The sequence below is a fragment of the Canis lupus genome, chromosome 21 (genome assembly GCF_011100685.1).
Source record: "Canis lupus familiaris isolate Mischka breed German Shepherd chromosome 21, alternate assembly UU_Cfam_GSD_1.0, whole genome shotgun sequence".
Lineage (NCBI taxonomy): Eukaryota > Metazoa > Chordata > Mammalia > Carnivora > Canidae > Canis > Canis lupus.
Genome location: NC_049242.1, coordinates 24,410,860 through 24,429,041, shown reverse-complemented (window position 1 = coordinate 24,429,041; position 18,182 = coordinate 24,410,860). Strand labels below are relative to the sequence as shown.

At 46.1% G+C, this 18,182-nt stretch overlaps 1 protein-coding gene and 1 pseudogene across 1 annotated transcript; both read right to left on the bottom strand.

Annotated features, from left to right (window-relative positions):
* Positions 1–796: 796 nt before the first annotated feature.
* UCP2 (uncoupling protein 2) lies at positions 797–3,528 on the bottom strand. Its single transcript, NM_001003048.1, is given in 6 exon segments — positions 797–911; positions 1,298–1,478; positions 1,847–1,948; positions 2,029–2,223; positions 3,020–3,230; positions 3,403–3,528. Coding segments are annotated over 6 exon segments (930 nt in total).
* Positions 3,529–12,969: 9,441 nt separating this feature from the next.
* On the bottom strand, positions 12,970–14,155 carry LOC119864928 (annotated as a pseudogene).
* Between the last annotated feature and the right edge of the window lie 4,027 nt (positions 14,156–18,182).

Sequence of the window (18,182 nt, the reverse complement as noted above, 5' to 3'; positions counted from 1 at the left end):
CAGCCTGATTTCCCCTCACTAGGTCTGGGACTTTGGGGAGATTTCCCATTTGTAGGATGGAATAAAATAAGTTCATAGTTCCTCTAAATCTTCTAGGAAGCACAGGAGATGTAGGGCAGACAGGAACACACTCATTTTGCAGATAAATAGGCCTGGGGCCAGCGGGAGGGTTAGAAAGGCAGATGCTGGAGTACCAGGCACTGGGTGAGTGAAAACTCAAGTGACCTGGTAAGAGTGAAGCCACTGCTGTGACTCCCAGCTGCTCCTTCACTTGCCACCTAAGCCCTGGGTGTGGTCTAGAAAGAAAAATGGACAAGATGACCTCCGTGGGCTCCCGAATGGATGCTGGAAGCAGAAGGTGTCTCCCTTTCTAAGTCAGGTGGCTCCTCCCCTGCCCACCGGTGCCAAAAGGGCCCACTGGACCAAGACCTCTGGTAACTCTGGTAGCTATGAGAGAGGGAGGAGACACCAAGGTTGAACCTGTTTTATGGGTGACAAGCTGGCTGGGCTGGGCTTGGGGGCAGAACAAAGAGCTGGGCTTAACTTTTCAAGGGACTGAAGTCTTGGGTCCTGGCTGGTGCCAGGCCTCCCACAGTGTTAACTGAGATCAACTCTACTGGGATTGAGAGGCAGTGGGGAGATGAGGTAGGGAAGAGGGGGTGAGAATGTAGGGAGAGGAAAGGGAGGTGGTGGGAAAGGGAGTGCAAGGAAAGGGAAAGGAGAGAGGGAGGGGAAGCAGGGCCTGGCTGGAGGCAAAGCCAAAGCTAGAGGTGGTGGGGTCAGCAGCAGGAGATCCTTAAAAGGGAGCCTCCCGGGAAGTGCAGGCAGCCATGAGGGCCCGTTTGAGCTGCTCATAGGTGACAAACATCACCACGTTCCAGGAACCCAAACGGAGAAAGGAAGGCATGAACCTAGAAGAGAGAAAACATAGGTCACAGGAGGCAATTTGGTGACTCCTGAGGGCATGCTACCTCCCACTCTCTCCACCGGGCCATGGTATCTAATCCAACCCAGCTGCTGTCACAAAGGAAGTTGAGAGGGCCCAGGAACAGAGCTCCACAGTTGTGTAGCTGTGAGCAAGAATCCCCTGTGAGTCTCTATTTTAATACCCATAAAATAGGGATGACAACTCTGGAAGTAGTTAGGAGCATGAGAAAATGCTGGTGAAATACCAAGACCAGGATCAGAATAGCCTGACACCTGGTCGCTAATCAGTTCCAGGTGGTTCTCTCCCACTTGTGTGTAGGTATGGGCATCCAGGAGGCTTGGAATTGGGTGGGATGGATCAGAGACTCACCCTTTGTAGAAGGCTCGGGGACCCTCCTTCTGGAGCATGGTGAGGGCACAGTGGCCAGCGCTGCTGTACTGGCCTAGGGCAGAGTTCATATATCTCGTCTTGACGACATCGACGGGGGAGGCGATGACGGTGGTGCAGAAGCCTGCCCCGAAGGCAGAAGTGAAGTGGCAAGGGAGGTCATCTGCCAAGGAGGAGCAGAAAAGGCAGTCAGGACTCCAGAAGGAAAGAGATTATTAAAATAACGTAGGAAAAAAATAATACTTAGAGGTCTGATGGTTTGAGGGGGAGGAACAGGCGGAAAGGGGGAGGGGGAGAGGGGAGAGGGGAGAGGGAGAGACTCCAGCTGGGACTTCTGATGACCTAAGAATCATTTTGCCTCAGTATGCAAAGTGGGAGGTTCATCTCAGCTGGCTTCAATATTGTAAATCTAAACTCATTCCACAAGCAGAGGGGAAGTTGGATGAAAAGATGTGGTCCTCAGGCAACAGACTCCCACATCTGCTCCTAGATTACAGGAAGGATGAGACTCAGCACCATTTATCCTCTCACCTGTCATGAGGTTGGCCTTCAGGAGGGCGTCCTTGATGAGATCGTAGGTCACCAGCTCAGCACAGTTGACAATGGCATTACGAGCAACATTGGGAGAGGTCCCTACAGAAGGAAATGGTACTGATGTGAGACCAGAGAACAGGGGAGGAGGAAGATGAGGAAGAATAAACTGATACACTGACCTTTCCAGAGTCCTCGGAACCCTTCCTCTCGGGCGATGGTCTTGTAGGCATCAACAGTGCTTTGGTATCTCCGGCCACTTCCAGCCCGGGCCTGAGCCTGGAACCGGACCTTTACTACATCTGTGGGCTGGGCTACAGCCACAGCCAAGGCACCTGTGGTGCTGCCTGCCAGGAGGCGGCTCCCGATGCCAGCATCTGTGGGAGAACCATGGGGGTCAGTGCCCAACTGTGGCTGTACTCATTTTCTATCTCTCCTCACCAAAACCACCTCATCACTGTAATCTCTTGCCTTTTGGGATTAGGATACAGACAAGCTCTTGCTCAAAAAACTCCTTTCATCAAAGAAAATAACACTGTGAATGTCTACTACTTGCTAGGCACAAGGTCATAGGAAGGAGCAGGACATAATGAGCCTCTGCTCAGCAGAGTAAATGCTCTGAGAAATCACAATCCTTTTCACTTGGCAAATGTGAAACCAAAGCTCAGAGAGAGGTGGCCTTCTCAAGGTCTGGGACTCCTAAGACTTGGGTTCTCTTACCACATCTATTTCTCCCTGCCATGTAAGCTTGGGAAAAGTTAACCTTTTGATCTGGGTTCTCAGTTTCCACCTGTGTAAAATGGAGGGCAGGCAAGGCATGCTGAGATGAAATGGAAGTGTGGCTTTGGAGGCAAAAATCCTGGGCATTATTTCCGGCTCTCCATTGTGTGCCCTTGGCCACATCCTTTGCACCCTGAGTAAGACTCAGTCTCTTCATTTGTAGATACTGTCTACTCTCAAAGTGGTTGTGAGGACTGTCCTGGAAAGATGCCCCTCACAGACCTTAGCATAGCCCAGGTATTCAGAAATCATTAGGAGGATCAGAGGATCCTCCTAGGGATCTTGGAGCCTAAAGGAGCTATACAGCAAATCATCAATCAAGGATGATTTGATGGGATCAATCATCACCAAGAAGAAAAGGCCAAGAGGCCTATGGCCCAGTTCCATACTCACGCTCAGAACCCTTGGTGTAGAATTGCTTGACAGAGTCGTAGAGGCCGATGCGGACAGAGGCAAAGCTCATCTGGCGCTGCAGGCCGGCGACCAGCCCACTGTAGAGGCTACGGGGGCCCTCAGTGCGCACCATGGTCAGGATGGTGCCTAGCACGCCTCGGTACTGGGCGCTGGCCGCAGCCCGCACTGGCCCCTGCCTTTCTCCTTGGATCTGCAAGATCAAATTGGGTGGTTGTATGGATAGGCAGGCTGTCCTTCCCATCTCCTGCCATCCCTATGCTCCATAGTTTACAGTTCTAAACACTTTCCTGACCCTTAAGGAGTCCGTGTCTTCAGGCAGAGCAGACTAGACAACATCAGGACCCCAGGCTTCATCCCCTCACCTGCAGCCGGACTTTAGCGGTGTCCAGAGGAAAGGTGATGAGATCTGCAATGCAGGCAGCTGTGCCAGCCCCCAGGAACTTCACAGTGGCAGTAGGGGGTACATCCGTAGCCTTGAACCCAACCATAATGCTGACTGCTCACTACCTCCCAGGAGATGGAGAAAGACTGGAGAAGGGGTCACCTTCAGTCAGCAACAAGACGAGATAGAAGAACTCTGCCGGAATCTAAGCCAAGGAGAGAGAAGCCCCATTAGCAACAGTCCTGTCCTGCTCACCACCCCACACTTACCTTGGTAGTACCACCTCCCTAAGCAAGAACCAGAGCAACCTTGTGAGGGAAAACAGGAGTGTACTCGGGAAGTACTCAAATAGGGGCTGGAGAATTCCTGCTGGAGGAGAACACATTCTGTGAAGAGCCCCCTCCTTTTCACTACAGGGAGAGTCTGGTCAGGGCCTCACAATGGGCAGTGACCCAGCTTCTGTGTGCTGGGTGCAGAGATTTCACTGATCATGCCCACATTCCTGCTCCTGCAGATAGACCTGGAGGGCCGGCAGAAGTCAGGAAAAGGTTCTGATCAGACCAAGACCTGACAGGCACAAACTCACAGGCTTATGCTCTGGATCTCTTAAGCAGGAGAGGTTCCTACGGGTCTGAAATTGTCTAAGTCTAGAAAAAATGGAATGGGAGAGACCAGTTCAACCCCTTCCCAGCCCACTAGGAATTTTCTTCCCCAGTCCCACTCAACTTGAGCTCTCGCAAGTCATTTTTTTTTTTTTTTTAAAGATTTTATTTATTCATGAGACAGAGATAGAGAGAGGCAGAGACACAGGCAGAGGGAGAAGCAGTCTCCATGCAGGTAGCCCGAAGCGGAACACGATCCCGGGTACCCAGGATTAGGCCCTGGGCCAAAGGCCGCGCTAAACTGCTGAGCCACCCGGGGTACCCTCTAAAGTCATTCTTTCAAGACTGCTTTGCTGGGTGCTGGTTCACTGATATGCCCAAGACAGTATCGACCCTAGAGGAGGCTTACTGTCTGGCACGGGGATGGGCAGGTAATTCAAGCTGCACTGCATTCAGGGCTTACAGGACATACTCTCAAAATGGAGGGAACAATTCTCTCTGGGTAGAGGTATGGAAGAGTTGGTAACTGGAAAAGGTAATATTTAGCTGGGCCTTGAAGGATACTGGGTAACTCTCAGGGGTGAGAGTAGGTGCATAAGCACTGGACCCTCTCCCCCTAAACTACTGTGTGATGCAGGGAAAGTGGTCTCCCTCTCTGGCCCATTTCCTCTCCTTCAACACAGGGGATCCACATCTTCACCACAGAAGGGGCGGGGATGGGGAGGTGCAGGTCAGAGCTATGAAAAGTGACACAGGAAACCAAAAGCTCCATTTTGTTCTCAGAGTTGGAACAACACCCTTCTATGCTGCCTCCGCAGCCTGGGGAGGAAGTGAGCCCAGCACCCCCAATGGGGGAGGGTGACCTGCTTCTCCCTTGCCTGAGCTCACTTCTCTGACTTCAGGGGAGCAGCTGCTCTGAGCTTGGCCTGATTGGCTACCCGTATCATGAGGAAAATGCTGGCCAGCAGAGGGAGGATGTGGCTGGTCTGTTGTGAACACAAAGACCTCTGGACACAAACAGCTCGCCCAGCTTCTTCCTCTTGGGCTTCTCACTCCAGGTAGCTGGGGCAAACAGTGAAATCCAGAGGCTACTCACCACTCAACTGCATCCAGAGCTCCTATAGGCTAGGCCTGGCCTTGAGTTTCCCTGGAGCCTGGCCATATGAAGCTCAGTGAACATTGGTACTCAAATGGCAGATGGGTTGATGAAGATGCTTCAAATTCCCCAGCTCCCCTTCTCTCACATCCCTCTCCTCCCGGATGTGTTCCATACCTTCCCCATCCCACTGCCTGGAGCACTCTATTAGCTCACTTGCTCTTCAGAGCAGCCCTATGAAGTGGCTGCCTTAACTCTACGTAACAGATGAGGGAACTTAGTAAGAGCCACATGTACAGGCTCCATAGCTTATTCAGTTTGCTTTGCACTGGTGTCCAGAACATTTGTGTCCTGTGGTCTTCTCAGCCCCCAGCAAAGGCAGGGCTTTTACAAGGAAATCTAACACCCAAGTTCTCTTATGCCAAATATGACAGTTCTGAGAAGGTTCAGGCAAATCGTGTCCCTTCTCTGGGCATCAGAGACATGATAAATGAGTCAGTCATATCCTGATCCTGTGCTACATGCACTGTTGTGAAGGCCAGAGAAGAACAAGACCCAGCTCCTGTCCATCTCAAAAACAAGTACACTGAGGCTCAGCTGCCATTTTGATTGCTGCTTTGGGTTTGCCCAGGTCTTTCAGAGGCGTTGAGTATGGGAGCAATGGTCACTTGTGCTAAAGACCCTACTAAGAAGAATAAATAAAAACTGGGACCTAGAAAGTTTGTCCTAGCTCTGCTGGTGATTTCCAGGACGACCAAGGACTAATCACTATCCCATTCAGGCTTCAATTTCTTCCTTTATAAATATGGGGACCACCATCCCTGGCTTGTCAAGGTCAGCTTAGAGGATAGAATGAGACCAGGGATACATAAGAGTACTTGTGAACTCTGAAGAGCAACTTCACTGGGGGTGGGGATGTGGTGTAGTTATTTTTGCTAATATCCTACTGACCCCTACCCCCAGGCCAAAGCACTGTTGGAATCAGGAGATCCCTCCCTTAGACTGGACACTTACCCGGCTTTGTAAGGTCTCACGCTGAGGCCTCCAAGATCAAGCTTCTCTAAAGGCATCCCATTCTTCAAAGCTGCCAGTGGCTATCATGGCCCGATCTCCTTGGTTTTCCATAGAAAATGGCTGGGAGACGAAACACCTAATAGTCATACTATGTGTCCTGTGGATGAGGGCAAAGAAGAGAATCTGTGTTAAGATTTTTATTTTAGAGAAGGAGAAAGAGAGCATGCGAGTGGTGGGGGAAGGGCAAAGGAAGGGAGAGAATCTCTAGCAGATTCTGGGCTGAGTACAGAGCCCAGTACTAGCTGGATTCCACTATCATCCCCAGAACATGACCTGAGCTGAATGAAGCCAACAGTCAAAGGCTGAACCGACTGAACCACCCAGGTGCCCCAAGAGAGTTTAGAATGGCAAATCTGCCTTCACAGATTACACTCCAGCAAGGAAAGGGCCACCTGCCCAAGGCACACAAACCCCACACAATCCTTAAGTGGGGAGGTGAGGAGGAGTAAGGAACAGGGTCCATCTCACCCAGGGCAGCTAGGGACAAATAATTCAGTGCACACACTGGATGGGGGTAAATGAACCCAGGAGTCCTCCTTCCCTTGTCTGCTCTCTTAGTATCACACATTGACTCCCAGATTTCTGCTTTGGTGGCAGTGTGTATTCTGAAGAAGCATCCCCCACAACAGTCAGCAGACTGGTGAGTGGAAGTGTTGAAAGGAGGTCATGAAAGGTCAGAGACTCTCTGAGAGTCAAGTAGGCCCCAGGGGTGGGATGTGAGGAGGTGAGACCGGCTGAGGGCAGACTCTGCTCCAAACCTCCTCTTCTTCAGGAGGGGAAGGTCATTCAGATAGTTGCCCCGGCCCAAGGCCCCCATTCAAGGCGGAGCTGGGCATCCAGGCCCAGGGGAGAGAGTTGGAAGGGTAGAGGCTTAAATTACAGCCAACGTGAACGTGAAAGATAAAGAAAGGACGGGGAAGGAAAAGGAGGGAAAGAAGAGAGGTAAAGGAAAAGACAGAGGACAGAGAGGAAAAATATAAGCTAGGCTGGGAGAAGAGGAAAGAAATTGAAGAGCGGGAAGGGCGCGGGTCCGCGCTACCCGGTAGCGGGCGTGCGGCAGGTTTAGCCCGCGCAGGGCTGGGGCGGGAGGGGCCCGGGCTCACCGGGCCGCAAGGAGAACACGGGAGCGCGGGCGGCTCTGTCTGTCGGCGGGCGGAGAGCGCGCGGAGGGGGCACGGGCGGGGCTCACAAGCCGAGAGCTGCGGCCGTGTTCGCAGTGGGCTCCGCGGAGTCTGCCGCGCGGTTATGGGCTCGGGGGGCGGGGCCTGCGGGGCGGGGCGGGGCCTGCGGACTCGGGGTGAGGCGACCCTCTAGCCACCGCCTTTCCTCAAAGACTGTCACGCCCCAGGTTCTCCGAGCGCCCTCCTCTGCTCCCATTTCCAAGCGGACGGATCCCCGCGTCTACCCCTTCGTTCCCCTGCAGGGTCACTCCCTCGCTCCGGTCCGCTAACTTCCTGACGCCTGGAGAGAAGCAGACCCTGCCCAGGGTCACACACACCTCAGCTCCCCCCGCCCCCCGGCACCCCGCCAGGGCTTTTTCTAACAGTGTCCCATGAGGCTCGGGTGGAGCCCACCCCCCCCTTTCACCGGCAAACACAAAGCTCCTGCCTCAGGGAGCTCTCGCGGGGCGGGGCCTCCCGGCCGCCGGCGATTGGTTAAAGCCTCCGCGTTGGCCGAGGAAGGAGCCAATCAGGGCTGCAGTGGCAGGTGGCGGGTTACCGCCAACGGCTGCGGGGAGCTGCCCGGCTTCCGGGCGTCTCCCGCCACACAGCAGCCTTGCCTAGGGGTCCCGCGGGACTTCCGGCCTGGCGGGACCGAGGCACCGAGCGTGACGCTCCCGCCCCCACCTGCAGCTGAGTGCGCGGCCGGCGCCCCGCGACTGAGAAGGCGGAACGCGGCCCGGGCCTGCTGCGCGCCTAGGCCCGAGATGAGAACGTGCCTTAGATGAGCCAAACCTGGGTCGCCCTCAGGTGGCTGGCAGTCCTGTCGGGGTGACGGACATGTAAAAAACCAGTAACTGGGTCCTGTGGCTGGGACAAATAAGACGTCTGTGAAGTAGGAGGGAGGACTGTTCGCCCTTGGGCTCTCCGTCCCTTTCTTCCAGTTTTCATCCTTTCAGCCAGGACTATTTCTAAGGGATGAATCGAGCTAGTGGAAGCGATTCCCCTGAGTAGATTGTAAACTTCTCGAGAGCAGGAAGCTATTGCCGGTATTTTCAGCATCCAGCACTCAGGGGCGCACAGACAGTGGGGCCTCAGGGCGCGCTGCTTGGGCTGCTGTTGAAAGTGCCTGTTAAAGTGTAATGGGAAGATGGGGGTTGGGGGACGACGAACGTTTGGCAACTGCCATTACCACCTTCACGTTCAGTATGAATACTTCGCATAATCCTGTGAGGCCGATATTAGCCTCAGTTTTACAGATAAGGACGCAGCTCCCCAAGAGGTCAAATCACCTGCTTCATGTCACACAGCTGCGAAGTGGTGAGCCGTGGCTTGAATCCTGGTGTATCAGGCACCGCGTGTTTGTTTTCTGAATTGTCCACAAGCAGACATTGTCAGCTGAGAATAACTGGAATGGGTCTGGATAGTTCTAGCAGGAGAGAAAAACATTGAGCCCATGGCCTGGCAGAAGCAGAAGCAAAGTGGAAACTGAGAAGTCAGGCCAGAGAATTCTTTCTGGTACTGAGGAGTCGGCCATCCACCAGCTGGTCTCACTTTTACACAAGCTTCTCTTTGTCTCTCTCTCTGTCTTTTTTTTTTTTTATGATAGCCACAGAGAGAGGCAGAGACATGGGCAGAGGGAGAAGCAGGCTCCATGCACTGGGAGCCCGACGTGGGATTCGATCCCGGGTCTCCAGGATCGCGCCCTGGGCCAAAGGCAGGCGCCAAAGCGCTGCGCCCACCCAGGGATCCCCTTCTCTTTGTCTCTTGAAGTGATTCCCAGGATGCTTTGTGACTGGCGGTGAAACTGCTGAACCTGAGGAGACAGAAAGAACAGGATGGAACTAATGGCCTGAAAATGAAAAGCGTCACCCTGATTGCCAAAACAGGGAAGAATTTGGATTCCAAAGATCATATACCCATGAGGTGTTTATTCATCCCTGGCAAAATCCAAGGGTTGTTGAAAGGATGGTGTGTGAACTTTTAAAAAGGAGGTAGAGATTCCCAGGACCCAGCATGGATTCTTTAAGGAGAAATCCTGTTAGAACAAATTCTCTCAACACAAGAGTTTGAAAACAAAACAAAACAAACAAACAAAAAACAAACCCCTTAAATTCTCTTTTATTTTGAATGGAGCCAAGCAGATTAGCACTGCTACAGGCGCTGTACCTCTGGATTTTTAGCAAGCAGCTTGTCCAAGTCATTAGAGGTCCTGTAGACAGATCAGTATAGAAACAGGTAAGTGCTTTTTTTTTTTTTTTAACATTTTATTTATTTATTCATGAGACACACACACACACAGAGAGAAGGAGGCAGAGACACAGGCAGAGGGAGAAGCAGGCTCCATGCAGGGAGCCCGACGTGGGACTGGATCCTGGGACTCCAGGATCAGGCTATGGGGTGAAGGGGGCGCTAAACCACTGAGCCACGTGGGCTGCCTGGTAAGTGCTTTTTAAAAACTTGTTTCACATCTATTTCGTTGAATATATATATCCCAGTTTGTTTGTAAACATATGTTCCAGTGATCAAACTGACAGAGTTTATAAAGTTGATATCATACTAGAAAACAATACACTTTTAAAACTTAAAAATTTTAGGGATGCCTCGGTGGCTCAGTGGTTGAGCATCTGCCTTTGACTCAGGGCGTGACCCCGGGATTCTGGGATTGCATCCCCGCATCAGGCTTCCTGCATCGGGCCTGTTTGTCCCTCTCCCTATGTCTCTGCCTCTCTCTCTCTCTGCCTCTCATGAATAAATAAATAAAAGTCTTAAAAAAATAAAATAAAACTTAAAAATTTTAAATACAAACTGTTTGAAACACTGCCAATGAAAAAGACACAAGAATGCCAAAAATATTGAAAACATCAGGTAATAAAAACCAACATGAGAAAATATTAAGTAAAAAAAGAAAATATTAAACATTTCAAAAAAATAAACATTTCAAATGTCTCTGATAATTTGAGATGTTGAGGAGGTTGGCTATGTTAAACCCTCCCCCCCCCCCCATAAACACAAAATTACCTGATTGTGCATTTTTAAAAATATTTTATTTTTAAGTAATCTCTACACCCTATTTGGGGTTTGAACTCACAACCCCAAGATCAAGAGTCTAATGTTCCTGGGCTGAGCTAGCCAGATGCCCCTGATTGGATATTTTAAAAAAGAAATCAAGAAAATTTGATGATCATACATTAAAAAAAAAATGATGTAAAGCTGATTTTTTAAAAACCTACGTGAGATATCAAATTGAACCATATTTTTTAAACTTCCCTATCCTTTTTGATGTTCCTTTCTCCCTTGGTTCCTAAAAAAAAAAATGGGGGGTGGGGGAATGGCAACATAAAGCCTTATAGAAATACTTTAAACATTTACAGTAACAGGATTGAATTAAAATTTTTAATGAATATTCACTGGCAAGAAACAAACCCTATGTTTTAAATGTTGAATGAGAAAAACACTGTTAAGAGTTAAAAGATGCATCTTTTGTCAGCAATAAAAAGAAATGAAGTACTGGTACGTGCTACAACATAGACGAACCTTGACAACAGTATGCTAAATGAAAGAAGTCAGACACAAAAGACCACATACGGTATGCCTCCTTTCATATTTTCACTTATATGAAATGTCATAATAGGCAACTCTATAGAGGCAGAAAGCAGGGCTGGGTTGGATGGAGGGAATTGGGGCATGACAGGCACAGGGTAAGGAGGGGCTTGTTGTTTTGGGATGATGAAAATGTTCTAAAACTGGTTGTGGTGATGGTTGCACAACTCTATACTAAAAACTGTTGACTTTCTCTTTAAATGAATGAATTATATGGTATATTATATGTCAATAAAGCTGATAATAAAAAAAGGAAAAAAAACAAAATGCAAATTGGGTTAATGTCCTTTCAAGGGCTGCTTATTGCACTTTGAATGAATTCTAAATGAGTTAAAAAAAATGTTTTCCATAACTTCTCTTATCAGTGAATCTTTATAGTCTGAGTTAAGACCCTATAAAACAAAGTTAAATTATACATAACTATTGCTGATTTGCATACCTTCAACAAGGTTCAATTGATATACATAATTTGTAGATATCCACAGGAATTCTTACTGTCTCATCAAATTTCTCAATACTGGATGTTTATAATGTTTCTACTCTAAATACCAAGAAGTATTTTCACAGGAACAGTTACATGTCTTCTCATTATCCCCAAAAGCATAGGTAACAAAATATAAAATTAAACAAGATTTCTATTTGATAAATTAACATATAAAATCACCATTACAGTATTCTTTGTGATGGCTTATAAATGTTAACAGTCATCATGAAGCCTATGAAGTTTATCCTTAGATTTAGAAAATGAAATGCAGATTAACTCAAAATAAAAAAATACAGTTTGGATTGCCAAAAACAATCTGTTAGGGATGCCTGGGTGGCTCAGCAGTTGAGCGTCTGCCTTTGGCCCAGGGCGAGATCCAGGATCGAGTCCCACATCAGGCTCCTGGCATGGAGCCTGCTTCTCCCTCTGCCTGTGTCTCTGCCTCTCTCTCTCTCTGTGTGTGACTATCATAAATAAATAAAAAAAAATTAAAAAAAAAAAAGATGGTAAATCAAACTTGAAAAACTGGCTTCAGGGGCACTTGGGTGGCTCAGTTGGTTGCATGTCTGCCTTTGGTTCAGGTCATGATCCCAGGGTCCTGTGATCAGGCCCCACATAGGGCTCCCTGCTCAGTGGAGAGTCTGCTTCTTCCTCTCCCTCTGTCACTCCCCCTGCTTGTGCTCTCCCTCTATCAGATAAATAAAATATGAAGAAGGAGAAAAAGAAGAACTGGCTTTAGTGTGAATATCCAGTGTTAAAGCTCCTTCCTAGAATGAATGAAAACTTAAGGACATGTAGACAGAGTTACCAATTAGAATGGAGTTGTTTGTTTTGAATGGAGTTTTTGAAGGCTTTCTTCTCTGCAAAGGTTATGTGTAGCAGTTTTCCTACAAACTGTTGATCTTGTTTAATTCAGAGCTAAACAGGAATTTCAAAGCACAGCACAAGTGGAAACCAGTCAGCTTCTGTTGTAGCAACATCAGAGTTCTGTTTTGTTGTCGAATCTGTAGTTGCTTCCTCCGTGACTACTTCAAATGATTCTGTACTTTCATTTGCTCTGTGTAGGAAGTTAAATCAGGTTCTTCTTTCTTCTCAGAAACATCATCAAGCTTTCTATTTGTAGATTGTTTAGAAGTATACAACATAGTAACATAACCACAAAAATCCGTGCAAGCGCATTTTGTTCTTTAATATTTGCAAAGCTTCATGAACACCCATATTGACATGACACGTGACTCTCCTAGTTGTTTTATCAAATGGGAAAAATTTCTCCCATCCCATTGTTCAATGTCATGAGCATATGTAAAGTAGAAGTTACTTCAGGTTTATGACTCCCAGACATTGTTAATGCTTAAGAATACCATGAAATTTACCTGACCGTTTTTGAAGTCTTATACTTTTAGACAGTAATAAAATTGGGGATTTGATTTCTGGATAATGGGTCTAAAATGGAGAGCAGTACTACTGCTGATGGGTTGGATCTATTAGTGAGAGGAGCCATGGAAATAAGAAATTTGTAATTTTTTGTTTACAAGTCTGCTGCAAGTCCTAGGGTTCAAATCAGGAAGGCTTTTACAGTGTAAGAGATTCAGAAGAAAGCCATAATTGGGTTGTTATTGTTATGCAGACAGTGTTGTGTTTCTGTAAGTGCCTGATCAAAATGTCTCTGTAGTCTGCATTTCTCCTTCCTAAGTGTTTTGAATCTTTTCTAATTCTGTAAGGAAGCTGTCCAGAGACTCATGTGAGAGTTTGCCAACTTTTTTTTTTTTTTTAAAGATTTATTTATTTATTTATGATAGACAGAGAGAGAGAGAGAGGCAGAGACACAGGCAGAGGGAGAAGCAGGCTCCATGCCGGGAGCCTGACGTGGGACTTGATCCCGGGACTCCAGGATCGCGCCCTGGGCCAAAGGCAGGCGCTAAACCGCTGAGCCACCCAGGGATCCCGTGTTTGCCAACTTTTGGTGAAAGGTTTCCCATCAGTTAAAAGGTAAGAGTTAAAAAAAAAAAAAAAGGTAAGAGTTGAGTCAAATAGTTGTGTATCCTGTAGACCGACCCAAACTGCTTATACTGGTTGTGTCAGCTGGATCAAGAATCAGTATCAGAGCTGACAAAGCTCCATGTTCAGGACTCCTACTTTCTTCCCCATGCCCGATAAGAATATCTTTTGTGGATGTAAACTACTTTTTAATTTGTTTATAGGGGGTATATTCCACCATGATAATGAAGTTGATCCAAATTTATTACTTGTCTCTTCTTATGGGTAAAGCCCAATCAGCAATACATGGAAACATCATTCTTAACCAATGATAAGTATATCTCAAGGACATTTGCAAGCCCAGCAACATTAGTATGCTTATCTATTGAAAGGAATAGTTTCAAAGTAATCACCTAGTCATCTTGCAGTCATTTCATTATAAAACGTTGAAGGAAAAAAAAAAATACAAAAAATAAAAAAAATAAAACGTTGAAGGATGAAATTGTCATCAGAGATTGATATGCTCAAATAAAAAATCCTTTATTATATAAACTATGTACCACATTATAATCTAGTGATCCAGAAAGTTAAGGACCTGAATCAGTGATCTTAACTATAGTGTATTTCTCAGGCAAAATGCATGTCTTTATGTCATTTTTGTGGTCTGACCAGTTTATACTACCTACCAAGTTTCTGTGGGATTTTCTGCTGCCTTTATTGGTGGAAGTTGTGATCATTCCTCCAAACTTCAAAAAGAAAATATTTGGGCAGCCCGGGTGGCTCAGCGGTTTAGCAGTGCCTTCAGCCCAGGGCCTGATCCTGGAGACCCGGGATCGAGTCCCACGTCGGGCTCCCTGCATAGAGCCTGCTTCTCCCTCTGCCTGTGTCTCTGCCTCTCTGCCTGCCTCTCTCTTTTTCTCTCTCTCTGTGTCTCTCATGAATAAATAAATAAAATCTTAAAAAAAAAGAAAATATTTGATGATCTATACTGGTTCGTAATATCAATGTATTGCTGCCTTTTAATGCCAAGAAACCATAGACAGTCTTTAGTAAAACTGGACAATGAAGCATAACTGTTTCTCATTTTTCAAAATGTCCTCCATAATATCAAGATAATGAAAAAATTGTATTATCCTCAGGCCCACAATATCTAATAAATGGTAAAGGTACAGCATGAAACAATCTAGAAACAATAGCTTCTCAAAGTATTTGCATTCATCTTTCTTGACATGTTTATTTTTCTGTATCATAACTGATGGTGGATATGTGGGGATTTGCATATTTTCCCTGTGAATTTTAAAGACCCTGTCACATATTGTCTAACAGCTTACTCTGTGGGTGATGTGCCTTATGTGGAGCTCCATGTGTATGGTGTGAGGTACCCTGGGACAACTGGGGGGAACCCACTAGAGCCTGGTGCCACACACTCTGGAATTCTCCAGGCTGCCCCATGGTCGGGGGTTCCAGACAGCTCAGCATGACAGAGAACAGAGAACAGTGTCAAAAGTGCAATGGAGGACCTAGTTTTTTCATTATATTTTAAGGGGAAAGAAAGAGCTTTTAAGATCTCTTTTTTTTATAAATAACTCTCTAGGCCCTAACCAACTTTCCTATGTGACCATTCCTGAAATTTCAATGGGAAGGTTGGAGAATGCTTTCTTTTTGCCTCTCTCCCTTTCAAAATGTTTGCCCTATGGCTGTTTTATTTCTCGCTTTCCCATATCCGTTCCAAAGTGATCCCTACCATGTTATCTCCATTATTCTGTCTTCTTCTGTTTTCTCCAGGATCTTATTTCTGCAACCTGTTTCCTTCATCTTCAATCTTTCCTTTCTTCTATTGTGTGTTTGTGTGTGTAAATAGAAAGGAACCCTCAGAACTTTTTTTTTTTTAAGATTTTATTTATTTATTCATGAGAGACAGAGAGTGAGAGAGAGAGGCAGAGACACCGGCAAAGGGAGAAGCAGGCTCCATGCAGAGAGCCTGATGTGGGACTTGATCCCAGGACTCCAGGATCAGGCCCTGGGTGGAAGGTAGGGGCTAAACCGCTGAGCCACCCAGGGATCCCCCCTTTTTTATTTTTATTTTTTATTTTTTTTAAAGATGTTTTGCATGCTCAAAGCATCTCATTCTAAATTTTTTTAAAATTTTTATTTATTTATGATAGGCACACAGTGAGAGAGAGAGAGGCAGAGACACAGGCAGAGGGAGAAGCAGGCTCCTCACAGACAGCTTGATGTAGAACTTGATCCCGGATCCTGGGATTAGGCCCTGAGCCAAAGGCAGACACTCAACCGCTGAGCGCGCCCCCCCCCCCCCCCCGAACTTTCCAACCCCTTCAATAGTGGCTTTTTTCCCCCCTCCTCCCTTTCTCTGTCACACTTTCCAAACAATTGTTTGTCCTCTGACTTCTCAGCCTCTGGCACAACTCTTAAAGATTTGATGAATGAATAAAGGAATGATCTCACGTTCATCTCATTCACTTTATGCCAGCCACACACAGCTTTCTTTCTGTTCTCTCAACATGCCAACCTCATTCCCATAGGGCTTGTAAGCTGCTTGTTTCCTTATCCTGTAACACTTCCTCAGATCTCCTCCTGGCCAGCTCCTCTCATTATCCCTGTGTATACACAAATACACAAATACTCACATGTACACCCAGATACACAGACACACAGAGACATACAGAGGCATACACGCATACACACTTCTCAAAGATCATTGGTGATCACTTTTTCAAATTCTTTAAAACTTTTTTTTTAAAAGACTTTATTATTTATTCATGAGAGACAGAGAGAGGTAGAGACATAGGCAGAGGGAAAAGCAGGCCCCATGCAGGAAGCCTGACGTGCAACTCATACCCAGGACCCCGGGACCACACCCTGAGCCAAAGGCAGACGCTCAACCACTGAGCCACCAGGCGTCTCTCTCTTTTTCAAATTAAGTGTGTTTTTAACATAAGCGTTTTTTTTGTTTTGTTTTGTTTTGTTTTTTGTTTTTTTGAGAGAGAGAGAGAGAGAGAGAAAACGTGCACAGTGGGGGGAGGAGCAGAGGGAGAGAGAGAATCTTATGCAGGCTCCATGCTGAGCTTGAACTCACAACCCTGAGATCATGACCTGAGCCAGAAATTAAGAGTTGGATGCTTAACTGCCTGAGCCACCCAGGTGCCCCTAAAGTAAACTATTGAAGTATAACATACATATAAAACAGTGCACAAACCATTAAGTATACAGCATGATAGACTTTCAAAAAGTGAACACCCCTATATAGTGAGCACACACCTCGAGAAACATTATTAATATTGTTTGGCAATGATACCTCATTAAAGCTGGAAAAAAATAAAATTACAATAAAAAAAGGAAACCTTATTAACACCCCGCTATCGCTATTCACCTAAAGAATAACCACTCTCTTGATTTCTAACACCAAATATTTGTTTTACCTGTTTTTAAACATCATGTAAATGGAATTATACATTATGTACTATTTTGTGTCTTTCACTCAACATTATTTTTGTGAGATTCACCCAAGTTACATGAAACAGTAGTTTTAAAATTCTCTTTGCTGTATAACATTCCATCATATGAATATATCCAACTTATCCATTCTACTGTTTATGGGCATTTATGTTGTTTTCAGTTTTTGTCTATTACAATCGTATTGCTGTGAACTAGAGCATAACCTTTTCCACTACAGCCTTACTGAGGTACAACTTAAACACTTCATAATTCATCTATTGCTAAGTGTACAGTTTAATTAATTCTTAGTAAATTTATACAGTTTTGCAACAATTACTATAATTAATCATCCCAAAAGTATTTGTAGTCATTTCCTTCTTTCACTTCCAGTGGTAGAAAACCACTGATCTTTCTGTCTGTACAGTTTTGAATTTTCTAAAATTGCTTTTTAAAGATTTTGTTTTTAGGTAATCTTTACACCCAACATGGGGATTAAATATACAACCCTGAGATCAAGATTTGCATGCTTTACCAACTGAGCTAGCCAGGCACCTCAATTTTCTAAAATTTTCATATAAATAGAATGTAATCTTTGGTGTCTAGCTTCCTTAACATAGTTTTTTAAACTTTTTTTTTAATTTATAAATAATAGCTTTATTTATTTATTTATTTATTTATTTATTTATTTATTTATTCATGAGAGACACGGGGGGGGGGCAGAGACACGGTGTGGGGGGGCAGAGACACAGGCAGAGGGAGAAGCAGGCTCCATGCAGGGAGCCTGATGTGGGACTCGATCCTGGGTCTCCAGGATCACACCCTGGGTTGAAGGCAGCGCTAAACCACTGAGCCACCCGGGCTGCCCAATTTTTTTTTAAAGTAGGCTCCATGCCTAGTATGGAGTCCAACACAGGGCTTGATTGAATTCATGACCTTGAGATCAAGACCTGAGCTGAGGTTGAGAGTCAGACATCCAACTGAATGAGCCACCCAGGCGCCCCCATATTGGTTTTCTTTTTTTAAAGATTTATTTATTTATTTATTTTTAGAGAGTGAGGAAGGAGCAGAAGGAGAGAGAGAGAGAGTCATAAGCAGACTCCGTGCTGAGCACAGAGCCTGTTGTGGGGCTTGATCTCATGACCCTGAGATCAGATCTGAGTCAAAACCAAGAATTGGATGATTCACCAACTGTGCTACCCAGGCATCCCAACATAACTTTCTTTTTTATTGCTAAGTAGTATTTTATCAAAGTGATAATGAAATGTTGTGTTTGTCTTCTCAACTGTCAATAGGCATTTGGACTGTTTA